We start from the raw sequence: 12,885 nt of genomic DNA, 5'->3' as shown, positions 1-12,885 counted from the left end.
CAGTGTTGCCCAGGTATGACTTCTTCCTTCTCCTCAAAGGCCATTGTTGGCTCACCTCTACTATCACCCCCAAAAACATGGAAGCTGGGTCAGAGGGGCTGACACCTGCCTCCTTTCTTCCTTCTCCAGCTCACTTCCATCTTTGCCTGGACCTCTGAAAAGGTCTTCCTTAAGACATCATCTCTCAATGTTCTAGCCCTCTGAGGGACTCCTTATTGGTGGGTAGGACTTCTGAGGGGGAATTTTAGAGGGTCTCCCTGATAATGCTCTAGCCCAGTGATGCCCAAACCAAAGGGGAGCTAGTGTGGGGTGAGCAAGTGGTGGGACTGGCAAGTGAGTGAGCAAGCGGAAGGCAGGCAAGCATGTGCGGATGGGCAAATGGGCAAGCAAGAGGTGAGTGGGGATGGTTTGGTGAGCAAGCAGGTGAGCGAGCGAGCAGGAGACAGCGGGTTTGCCAAGAGAGAGGGTGCTGCATGACCCTTTTGGCAGACATTTCATAAGTTTGCCACCATTGCTCTAGCCCTCTTCCATTTGTCACCTCTAATTTTCTATCTATATACTTCCCTCTTGTGATTGCATCTGAGCACTGCAGCATGAGGCTCATGGGCTGCCAGTTGTAGGACATTTAAAAAGTGGCAGAAAAATGAGGCAACAAACAAAAGGGGTGGATTTTTTTTTAGTTTAAAGCCAAACAATATTTTAAGTTGGATAAGGAAGAATTTGTGTACCACGTTTGGTCCCATGTAGGAGCCTTTGAGGTACATACATACGTACATACACACATACTTTCAGGTGTCGAAAGGATCACACACACACACACACACACACACACACACACCCCGCGCCATTTCATCCCCTCTTCCTTCCTTCCTTCCTCCCTCTCCTCCTCCCCTCTTGTTTTCTCCAGCTATAAGAGGACCTCACAATGTCTCAATAGCAACATGGCTCCTTTTGTGACTTCCTGTTTCCTTCCTTGCTTGCTCTTCCTCATGCACATGTCACATTTCTTTCCCAGTGACATCAAAGAGGGCCACTTTGCCAAGCAACAGCCAATCCAGTGACAAAGAGAAAGAATATGAAAAGCAGTAGCAGAATAAGACTGATGTAACATTCTTTAGCATTTAACTTATTATGTCTATGAAACTGCCTATGAAACTTGTGGGTGGGTGGTTTTTAAAAATGCTCTTGAAGGTATTTACAATAGTAGCAATAGTGCCATGATCACAAATGTGAATAGTAAATTTTACAAAGTCCTAAATCTAGCTTGTAACATCATACATATGGAGCTGGATGCTGGCCATTGATTTCTACTCTGATTGACTTAAATAAACAAACAAACTTTGGTTGCTTTCTCCTCAGGTATATGAACAGGATGATTTAAGTGAACAGATGGCTAGTTTGGAGGGGCTAATGAAGCAACTTAATGCCATCACAGGCTCAGCCTTCTGAAGGTTTTGGATGATGAATGGAAGAATGGAGTTACCCAGGAACATTGCAGCATACCAGCGTTTCAAATATACCACCACCCAAAGTCCTCATCTGCCGTGTAGCTAACTGATGCACCGCCAAACCCTGTTCTAAGGATGGATCTCACAGTGTTCATACCGATCCAGCAACAGCACTGAGCAGCACTGAGAAGCAAGAAACAAGATGTTGGGACACTAGCACACACCTCTTAATGGTGGTTTTGATCTTCTGGCCTTAGTAGCGCACCAGTGGTGGGGTGGAGGGAAGTCATAGTTTAGACCTGCTTCACATATTATCCTATTGTTAGCATCTTGTGGCTTTTAAGTGACCAATGCTTGCATTTCCCCATGTGAGACATACAACAACATTGTCTAAAATGAAGATCAAATTAAATTCTGGGATTATGCTTCCTTGTAGAAATTCCTCATGGAATGTCTCCCTTTGCTTAGATTGTCATTAAGTGATATTCCCCCATTTTTAAACAACAACAACAACAGCAACAACAACAACAACAACAACAACAACAACGGAGACTAAATGCAAACCGATAGGATCATTCCACTTATGGTGAAGTCCATTACAAATTAACCCTGCAGATCCACCAAGCATGTAATGGTCCTATCCTATGCCTGCAATCATGTTGCTAGCCACCTTTTCTTTCTACCAGTCCTCTTATTTCCTCAGATTTACCTTTGTGAAAAAGATAGAGCCTTCAGCCCAATGTGCTTACAGAAATTGTAAAGACTTCAGGGCTGGGGACTTGTGTGGGACATCGATAAATGGTGAAGAGCCTGAGCCAAGGAAGCTCCAGTGTTTCTCAACTTCAGCATTAATAGATACTGCACATGGATGTTCAAATACCCTAAAATTTTATTGGTGCATCTATTGCAAGTCCTCTCTATCAACCATAGTAATCTATTCACAAAGGTAAGCTTGGGACAAGTGGAAAGATCAGGTGGCATTCTCCTCTCAGTGTATTCTACAAATCAGTTTTACAGTTCTTGTAGTAATAGAGATGGGTTTGCTTTAAAAGATCTCCAAGGAAGCTTTGAAAAATGTAAGCCAATCATGAGCTGACTTAGAGGAAATTTTCTTCATTAATTTCCACTGGACATAAAAAAACCCCAAGAAGTGAGCCTACTGTTTCTTCTTCAGGAACAATACTAGATGAAGTTAAGTGACTTTTGCCAATACTAGCAACATTTTTCTGTTTTGTTTATCTATAACACCAGTTTTAGTCATCAAATTTAATTGTGCTTTCATTTAAATTGATCACAAGCAATGTGCTGGACATTTCAAACAAGACCATTGCCAAATTGTGTGGAAGAAGAAACCAAGTAGGTCAATTTCCCAGTTACAATGATGTCATCATGGAAATATATGAAGCAGGTGTTGAAGGCCATTCTTTCCTTCCTTCCTTCCTTATAGGTTTGTAATTTTATGATGTAGACCATACAGGAGCATTATGGCATGCATCTTAAGGCACTGTGAAATCATATGTTTTGTGTAACTCCTCTTCTTTGTTTTCCTTCATATTTTCATTGTTAAACATCAGCACATAGCACCAAAGGGTTGGTATATTCTCAACGGCACAAAAAATGAATGCAAATAACAGTAACGCTCTCTATCTATCTATCACATAGCATAAGTGACAGCAATTTTTTTGAGAGAGAAATGGAACACTGGTGCAAATGTCCTTGGAGTTACATATATTCTTCAACAGAGGTTATCAGTAGTGAATGTGCATCTTTGCCAGGCTGCTAGTATCTATATGCATTTCAAAACAGATCTAATATATAGTACGGCCCCCTTACCTACAGGACCAGTACCCAAAGTTTCATGTACCCACATCTAACAAAATATGTCCTCTCTGGGAATGTTCTAGTTCCTCCAGGCAATACTATGGTAAACTTCCACCAGAAGTTAATATAGAGTCACCCTAGAGAACATTAGCAAATTCTAGGAATATTCAAGGTCTTCAAGGGTGACTCTATGGGAACTTTCAGTGAAAGTCATTCATTTTAATAGGGTTTGGTATTATCCACAGTACTCTGTTTCTATGGTAAGTTCAGGAATGTATCATCTGTGGATATGGAGGTCGTACTGTAAAACTGTTTTATTCAAGAACAAAGAGAGGCAAGTAATACAGATTTGTTACTGGAAAGAAATCCACCACTGACTTGCCTCTACTTCATCCTGATGCAAGACTGTTCAGTTTCATAGGTCTGTAGGACAGCTATTAAGTAGGACAGGTTCTTCACTTTAAGGAAAGTAGGTTCTAGTTGTAAGCTGGGCACTGAGAAGACAGAACAGAAACTGAGCTGTAAGATTACTTGTGCCAGCATATAAGTCCCTAGAATAGATTGTGAGAGTCATGTCATGTCCATTTTGCCTGTACTCTGAGGCATATACACAGTACAAATGTTTACAGACAAGCTACCAGAATGTTAGAGGACAAGAGGGAAATACAAGGTTTTTCTTTAATATTTTCATGTTGCTTTCATCCAGTGGCTGAAAGCAAAACTGTCCCAATTTACATCAGGATTCTGGTTAGGAACATAAATAATTCTTTTCTTCAAGCTCTCATTCCACTCTTCTGGATTTTATTGCTGTGTTTTTACATTGACATTCAGAACTGGTGATATGAACAAAATGTTGCATGCACACTTCTCACTGCTGTACTTTCGGCATTCATTCAGAGTTAATCCCTGTTTTCACAGGCAAACCACCAAAAAGCAACTAAATTTGCATATTTATCAGTTATGAGGCTGCAAAAACCCAATAAGAAGGTTTCAGCTGAATTATTACATTCAGCACTCTCTTTGATTTCAAGCTTGAGTAGGTCATAATTTTAAAAGAGCATGGAAGGGAGAGAGAAGATCTTTACATCCTAATAGCTCTTTTTATTAGGAAGGTAATTATATGTGAATTCCTGAATAAAATATTTGGAATAAAATGGCAGAGCTTCAGAAGTAAAAATTCAGCAAGCTTTTAAAAATACAGTATCATATTGGGTATGAGATTAGAGCTTGAACAGATGATCCACTCAAAATGCTAGCATAGTTGTGAAAATGCCTCCCCACCCCTCGCCCCATGTTGTTTATTCAATTTAGTCTCGAATTTTAAGGCAATATTTTTAATAACGAGGCAGGCTTATTTAGGAGGTTGAGTTTTTAATGTTCTGACCAATTGGTGATGGCACTCCACTGCATCCAGTTGTATGGATGCTGCATAGCTCGGTCTCTTGCTTAAATAAAAGCAAGAATAGCAAGATTACTTTCCCAACTTGGCAAGTACAAAAATAAATCCTCTTGAGAATTTTGGGTAGTATCATAACACTGGATTTTGCTGTTATGTTCCCTAGCAACAATTCTGAACCAGGGTTTAAAAATCCAACAACTGAAAAGGAAATTGTTCATGCAAAAATGGTACAAAGTGAAAGCGTTTTCCATCTTTGTGTAGTCCCGCCACTGTGTCTTCACTTTCTGATATGCTAGTCTGGGAGCAGATGTTTCTACTCTTCCCACTCAGTATATAGGACCTATTCATTTCTCCATTCCTTAGGGATATAATAAGGACTTTCACACTCAGATATTTTCTGACTTCCATAGAAACTATCTTATGGAGGTAGGTTTTTGTGTGGTTTAATCTTCATAATCTTTTATTTATTTGTTGTGAGGAAGATAGTTTGTTTAACTTAGAAGATTTTAATACTTCTTTTCTGTAGATTCAGAAATCAAACTATTTCCTTATGACAAAACAGTGCATTTAAAATAAAGTTCTTAGCTTCTGACATCAAAGACCTTTGCATATTCTGCATGGGAAATAAATACTAACTATGGATTAATCATGGAGAAAACACTTAATTAGACTGATGCTGATATTGGACAATGGATCTAAAGAAGGCATGGGGAAACTTCAGCCCTCCAGGTGTTTGGGACTTCAACTCCCACAATTCCTAACATCTGGTAAGCTGCCTGGGATTTCTGGAAGTTGAAGTGGAGGGCCAAAGTTTGCCCATGCCTGATTTAAAGTAATGTCTACTTCTACAGCTTTCCACAGAAATGTTTGGTTCTAATCCACTGCATTCCAGTCTGTCTTACATCAGGAAACTGTCATTCAGCAGAAAGAACTTGTTTAGCATTCAATCTGATGGTGGCCTTTAATCTTCTAGAAGATCAAGGTCAATGCCTAATGTATGGGAGATGCCACCTCATTTTGTCTAGCAGAATCAGAGGTATAAACACTTTTTCAAATGCCTCCACACTACCATTGAGCCATAAATTGACTAAGAAAATTATTTAGAAAGTATCAAAGGCCAAAGGACAAGTCTCTGTATCTTCAGTGTGCAGGCCCTGGAAGGATAGCCTTTCATTTTTCCTTGCTAAGGCCACCTGATTTTTTACTATTCAAAAATAGAGTTTTACGTTTTCCTGTAAAATGGAATGCCAGCTCTATGAAGGGTAGATGTTATTTTATTGTTATTGAGATTAGGCTATTCCATTGAATTTTACACTGTTTCAGTGCAAAATACTTATCTTAACCTGCTTATAAACATTCAAGCCATTGGACATAATTTTATACATATGTACCAAGAATCAATTCATTCCCATTAATCAACTATCCAGAAGAAAGAGAATGAACTTCAGTTCATTCTCAATACCTGTAATTTCAATACTTGTTGAAATTGTGGGTAGTCTCTCTAACAGATATTCTTCCTCAATGAATTTTTATGATATCCTCCATATTTTTCAGGTGTTTCTATTTAACATCATTGGTTTCTGTGCTTTACTCTTCTAAAGCTTCTAGAATTAAACCATACTATTTGATGTGTCTGTAAAGCTTTTAAAAGTTGTTCTTCATTGCAAGAACTTTTCCATTTTGTTGATAACTGATTTCTTGTTATGGAGCTCACATTTCTCTCCATTCTTGATATTTTTTTTTACTGCTCTTGATGAATACTTTAATATAGATAAAGAATTCAATTCATTGAGCTTATTCTAGATAGGCTTCACAATTGTGCCTTGCCCCCTCCTGCAGACAGAGCATCATCAATCATAGCTTTTGCAACCCATTTTTTATCTGTCCTTGATAAAATATTACACTAACATTCACCATAATCATGATTTCTACCATCTTCTTGATTATGTCCATCTTCCAAAAAGGACAGAGTCAAGTGCTGAAGATTCTGTTCCCAGATAGGATATTGTTGATCTGGTCTTATGTGAGCCCTTTAATTTTTATTTCTGACAAACCCCAATTATAACTTCAAAATTTACAAAAGAACAGACTGTATCCTCTCACAAAGCTTCATCTGTCCTAAGAATGTCTTCTACATCTTCCCATTGGCATACCATCTAGTATTATCACAGTAAGATATTTCCCCAAAATAAATGGTTGGGTGAATCTGTATATTTTGCTGTTTCCCACACTGAGGCTTTTTAAATAATCCCAAACTCTATTTATAAAGGAGTCAAATTTGGAATAGGTAATTCTAAGAAGCTAACTGAATCAGCCTTTCAGCCAAATTCAGTACAGCTGCCCCAAGCCCATGAAAAACTTTCTTGTTCCTGCCCGCTATATACCTCTATTAAAGATAGGGAGTTTCCCAAGAGGAAAGAAAATGAGTAGGCAACCCTAAATCAGTTCTTCAACCATAGAATCATAGAACTGGAAGGGATCAAAAGGGCCATCCAACCGAACCACATTCTGCAAGGCAGGGACACACTATCAAAGCACTCCAAACTGAAGAGCATCCAGTCTTTCTTTAAAAGTCTCCAGAGAAGATGACTTCATCACACTCCCAAGCAACGTATTCCGCTATAGAACAGCTCTTGAAATCAGGAAGTCTTTTCTAATATTTAGATGGATTCTTTTTCCTTTAGTCTAATCCATTGCTCCACACAACATCTTCAAGCCTATGGTAATGATTTGCAACCCATTTACTATAAGATAGAATTTGAAGTAGCAGTTACCTTTGGGAACAAAGTCAGTTTACTTTCAGATCTTTGTTTATATCCACTATTTCTGTTGATACGCAGGGCTAAAGTGATGTTTTGCTCTAGCATTACCTTTCTGTATAAGGTGCCATTCTGCATACCATTTCTCTTGGAAATATAAAACAGTTATGTGGGGTGCTTGATGTATCCTGCAAATCCTGAGGGCTTTGGCTTTCTGTCTTCTTCATCTGCAGACTCCCCAAAGGATATAGTCTGTGTCTTATGTTTCCTTTTTTGAGGATAAATGTATTCTTTCCCAAATAACCCACTAATTTGTTTGCTTTCCCTAGTTGATCCCAACATTCCTAATAGTCTTAAGGACATTCCACCACATGTTAGATAATATCAGCCTTTTTCCACTGCTACATGAGCTTTGCCTTCAATTTTAATCAAATATTCTGCTGCTGACTCAAATATCTATTCAGTAAGTCATCTTGTGGGCCCTTTCTTGGAATTTCATATGCGTTAGATTATAGCTTGTCACACAGTGGAGTTACACAAAAGAAAAAAATGTATGGTAAACCTGGAACTAGTTGTCTCTCCGTGGTTATTTGTGCAGTCATGTAACCCATTTCTTGCCCTGGTGCAGTTACCTCTTAACTATATTAGCAACTATCATAGATGAGAAGAAGGAAATAAACAGTTGAGTGCGTCTTCTACAATCCAGGACATGTGCTCATATGCCAGAGCCAGATCCCACCAACTTGTGTGCCAGAAAAGTTCCAGAGATTATTCTGCATGGGTACAGAATCCACTTAACTAAATCACAATTGAGATTCAAAAACAACACTTATCAACATGAACAACTTGCCTGTCTCTAATCATAGAGAATGAATTGAAAGTATGTGGTTATTCATTCAGTGTATGATCCCCATGACAATGCTATATGATGTTAAAGGCTACCTTGTTCCTTCTTTCTTATCCTCACTAAAAAGTTAAATGGAGTGTCATAAATACTGAAAGTAGCCATATAGGAATAGCACTGAATCAATGAGGGAAACAGAAAATCATGTTCTGTGTTGTCTTGGAAGTATTCTCTCGAGGCTACATAAAGGGTCTACTTTATTGAATATAAGAACTGCTTTGGATTTTAATACATGAGTAGGAAAGCAAATATACCCCACCAGAACCTGGTGTCTGACAGAAAAGTCACAAACTAACTTGCACTGCTTTGAAGAGCCATGTAACTTACCATTTATAGTCTTCATGGTCCATCTTCATGCATACTTAACAATATTTTGGAAATTAAAAAGGCATACGTTTCCAACAGGTCCTACTCCTTTCTCTAATTGTGGTTTAAAGATATTGTTAAGTAAAATTGGTTTTTGAAATGGCTTTATGATAGCCACATCCCTCCTAGTTGATTCTGTGACAGACTAGTTCAATCAGATTGCCATAATCTGAGGCTATGTAATTTTTTGTTTAGCGATCTTAGCATTGTTCTCATTTTCCCCCAATCATCTCTCCTCTCCTTTCCTCGTCTTTCCCATTCCTCCTCCTTTTTTATTTTTCTTCTTGCCCTCTCTTTGAAACTAGTAATAACAGCGTGGTATAAATATACCATAAAGCCATGGAGGCCAATGGTATCTCACTGTTATGCTGTAAATGTCTTTTGATGAAGAATGAGGAAGTGATGCTGGTAGATAGAAGGAACAATGCTGTTTTTATTATTGTAAAATAGATCTGGCAATGCCTACCTTTGTGAATTGCCATCATGTTTGGGTGAGGGAGGGCAGGGCAGGGAGGGAAGGGGGTACTTTTTATAAGTAATATTTAATTTATTAGAGTGCTTTCCTTGGGATAATTTATGATTGGGGGGAAGGGATATCTGGTTGAGACCTAGAGCAGGATGTTAAAGCTGTGGTGTATCTCATGTTAATGTATGTTGATTTTTGGATCAACAATTTCCTCCTCCCATACCAATCTCAGTCACAGCGATGTAATGCTATCCTATCCTATCCACACAGATTTTATCTGAAGCTGAAAATAACCAATGCACATAATCCCCCCAAATATTTCATTAATTGGTATGGAATATATTTGCAGATGGTTCTGTCAAACTTTAAAAAGTTTTGATAGCTGTTCATTTCAGTGGAAGAACTTACACATTTCATTAATATGTGACATCAGTGTGATTTTGAAGTGCACTTGAAGAAAAACTGTCCCACAGTAAAGAAAGGATTTTTTCCATAAGGAAATACCGAAAGTAGGGACAGTTCAATATTGATTTTTTACTTTTCTCAACCTCCTAGCCACAAGCACATATTAAATCTTATGTCTGCATCATTATGTGTTTTTTTTTAAAAAAAAGTCCACTCAAACTGGAGACATAGTGTCCAGAACACGTTATAATTATGAAGGTTAATGGTGAGCTCTTAATGTCTTGGTTTGGGCCATGATAACCTAGAGAATGCAATTCCATACAAATTTCATTGAGTTCAGTGATCTTATTAACAGGACTGCAAGGTTAACCATGTGTGTTATATCTGATCTGCACTGCACAGTAAAGAATAGGGTGCTCTAAATTACTGCTTCTTAAACTGTTGGCCCCAATTCCAAATGGAGTCCCCTTAGCTCAATGTTGGGTTCATGAAAAATTGGCAAAAGGAAAAGACTTCTGATTGCCACCGATTTGCACCATTCTGTTCACAACAATGTGTAGTGTCTACAGTGAACTCTGCAGAAGATGCTTCAGCTGCATTTCATAAAAAAGAAAATCAGCCTGTTTAGCATGCCTTGCAAATGCTGATTTGTTATCAGGAAATGTTTGGTTTTTATACCTATTTTTTATACTTATATACCTAGGGTCTCATAAAATTTTCTCAGGTGGAAAGAGGTAATGAGTGGAAAAGGTTTAAGAAGTTCTGCTCTAAATCACTGAGCAGAATTCACTAAAACAAACAGCAGTTCCATGGATTTCTGTGCAGTCCCCATTTAATTTATTCTAGCTTGTTCAGGAGAACCTTTCAGAATCTCAAAATCCTCTCAATCAATAAAAGCAGTAGAAATAATCGGGATATGATATATTAAGCATTATCTCTCCTCAGTTTTTGATGAAATTGTGTGTGGATATATCATCGAAGAATTTTGAAGGACTGTATCCTTGTGTGGCTTCTAGGAGATTCTCCATGGGTTAACACTCAAGTTATTCCATAATCGTGAAGAGGGGCTCCATACATGTCAATATCTCTATATTGGGAGGCATTTATCCAAGAAGAGTTACATTACAGCTTTAACTAGCCTTAGGAGAACAAAATCTTGTTCTGTCAAAAAAGCCTAAAGTTAGGCATTTTGAGCCTACAAAGGTTTTCTTTGAATTGTTGGACTCTAGCATTGTTAACCAAATTAGATTAGTGATTGCAATATTTAAGTGTAAATTTCATTCTGCCAGAAAGGGAACTTGATTAGGATTTGAAAATAAATGACTGTTTCTACACAACCTTGTATACTACGACTACATGAAGAAAAAGGGGAGGGTTTTGTAATGTACTGTAGAACAGTCTCATATTCATTTTTTATAGAAATGGTATTCCAATGGTGCATTTTCTTTTGTTTAATAAATAAAGTTTTGATACAAAAAGTTGTCTGTGTTGGTCATATACATCAAGTGTCACAGAGATGAGCAGGATATGAATTCAATATCTCTACAAGTAAGAAATCTACTCCCAGCTTACTTCCTATCAAACAGATTTTAGTAATTCATATAAAACTGCTTTTACTCAGATCTCTGTGGCTTAAGATACAGTGGGAGGCTATGTACCCGAGGGGATTTTTTGGTGGTTATGCTTAGGTTGAAGAAGTTTTTTTTTCTCCCCAAAATGAGAAGCAAAGACACAGATATGTAAATATACATACATAGAGCCAGGATAACGTTGTTAGCTTTCTGGATGTGACAATAAGAGAACTTATTTGGCTTCTACAACATAGATGCCACCTCAGAAAAGGATCCATATGTGTTACTGTGTTTGGAACTCAACGAGGCTGGACCTTCTTGCTCTTTTCATAAATATTTACTTTTCTTCCAAACTGGAGAGCAAGGCATGGGAAGAATCCATAACTCAATGGCATGACACATTTCACATTCAATTAGACCTAGGTTATGTCTTTGGCATCCTTACACAAAAAGCCATGCACGAAGTGATGAGAAGAACATCTGACTTAATTTCTAGGAAGGTGTTGCCAATCATAGTAGACACATTGTCTGACAAATATCTGGACTGCTTTCTGTGCTCTCTAGAAATTGGCTGAAAACCTTTTTGGGAGAATACTGAAGGCTTTGGACCAGTGACCCCAAGGCTGTAGTTTAAGTCATAAGTATAACTCAAATCACACCCATTTCACTTTATTAAATCATGCCAACTTTTACATAATTCCTGCTTAAATGCCTTGGTGTGCCAAAATATTTAAAATATTTCCACTAAAGACATCTTTAGTTATTGGGACGTATAATACAGATCCTTCAACTTTTTCTAAAAGCTAGGGTCAAAAGAAATGCCTACTGCTACATCTGAGCAAAATCTATTATTAATGTGACATCTTTCCAATCCTTTGGAGAGTCCTTTTCACTCTTGAGATGGCATCCATTTGATTCTTCAGAAGGCTCTATGCACTAGCAGCATGTAAGAAAATGAATCATAGCAAAGGTCTGTCTAACATCCTGCTTCCTACAGTTGGCAAATATGACGCATTTGGGTAGTCCACAAACAGGATGATTCATGAAGGCAATGATCTTCTCCTGCTATTGTTCTCAAACAAGTGTACAGAGGCATGCTTCCTGTGTCATGAAGGTAGTATATAGCCAAAGTCAATATTCATGATTTGTACTCTAAAGATGAAATTAGATATTGAATAGGTTTCCTTTTGTTTTTCCTGAGGTCCTTAAGCTAGCTTCCATTAGTTCCAGTAAACGATGAAATCCTATTGCATCTGTTGAAAAAAGTTTTGCATATCCTTCTGGTTTCTATACATGGAATGAGATCTGTGTCATGTAGCCCTGTGTTTCAGCCTACAAAATTTTTGAAACATCAACATTTGGTGGGAGAAGAAGTGCCACCTTTTCCAGCTCCCATTTTAAGCAAAGTTAGGGGGACAGTACAAATATTTCCTTGTACACAGTGACCCCTCAACTTTCCACAAACATTTCCTTTGAGGAACCAAATACTCCAGCATCAGAGTTCAATCAATAATTGGTAAATGTTCTTATTCAGAATTTTTGCAAGCAGAATTTTTGCTCTGCTTCTTTTGAATCTGATCAATCACTAGCACCAGGAGAGTGGACCACAAATTTCTGAAACTTTTATATGAAAAAGAGGACTTAAAAAGAACTTCAGGTTCTCACTGGAGATTCTGGGATTTGTAGTTCCCATGTATACTATATCTCAAGATGCTATTTTATGTGGATTTTATTGCCTGAAGACAG

The 12,885-nt window shown here is 37.9% G+C and overlaps 1 protein-coding gene across 2 annotated transcripts in view; it reads left to right on the top strand.

Annotated features, from left to right (window-relative positions):
* dcc (DCC netrin 1 receptor) overlaps window positions 1-11,046 on the top strand; it is a 1,120,333-nt gene extending 1,109,287 nt beyond the window's left edge. For both annotated transcript variants that reach the window (XM_008117567.3, XM_008117566.3), the window contains exon 29: window positions 1,360-11,046. In XM_008117567.3, coding sequence (XP_008115774.2) covers window positions 1,360-1,449 — 90 coding nt within the window. In that variant the 3' untranslated portion in view covers window positions 1,450-11,046. The remainder of the gene's footprint in view (window positions 1-1,359) is intronic.
* The last annotated feature ends 1,839 nt before the right edge of the window (window positions 11,047-12,885 follow it).

Source organism: Anolis carolinensis, chromosome 2, assembly GCF_035594765.1.
Source record: "Anolis carolinensis isolate JA03-04 chromosome 2, rAnoCar3.1.pri, whole genome shotgun sequence".
In the NCBI taxonomy this organism is placed as follows: Eukaryota; Metazoa; Chordata; class Lepidosauria; order Squamata; family Dactyloidae; genus Anolis; species Anolis carolinensis.
This window is presented reverse-complemented; position numbering and strand designations above follow the sequence as displayed.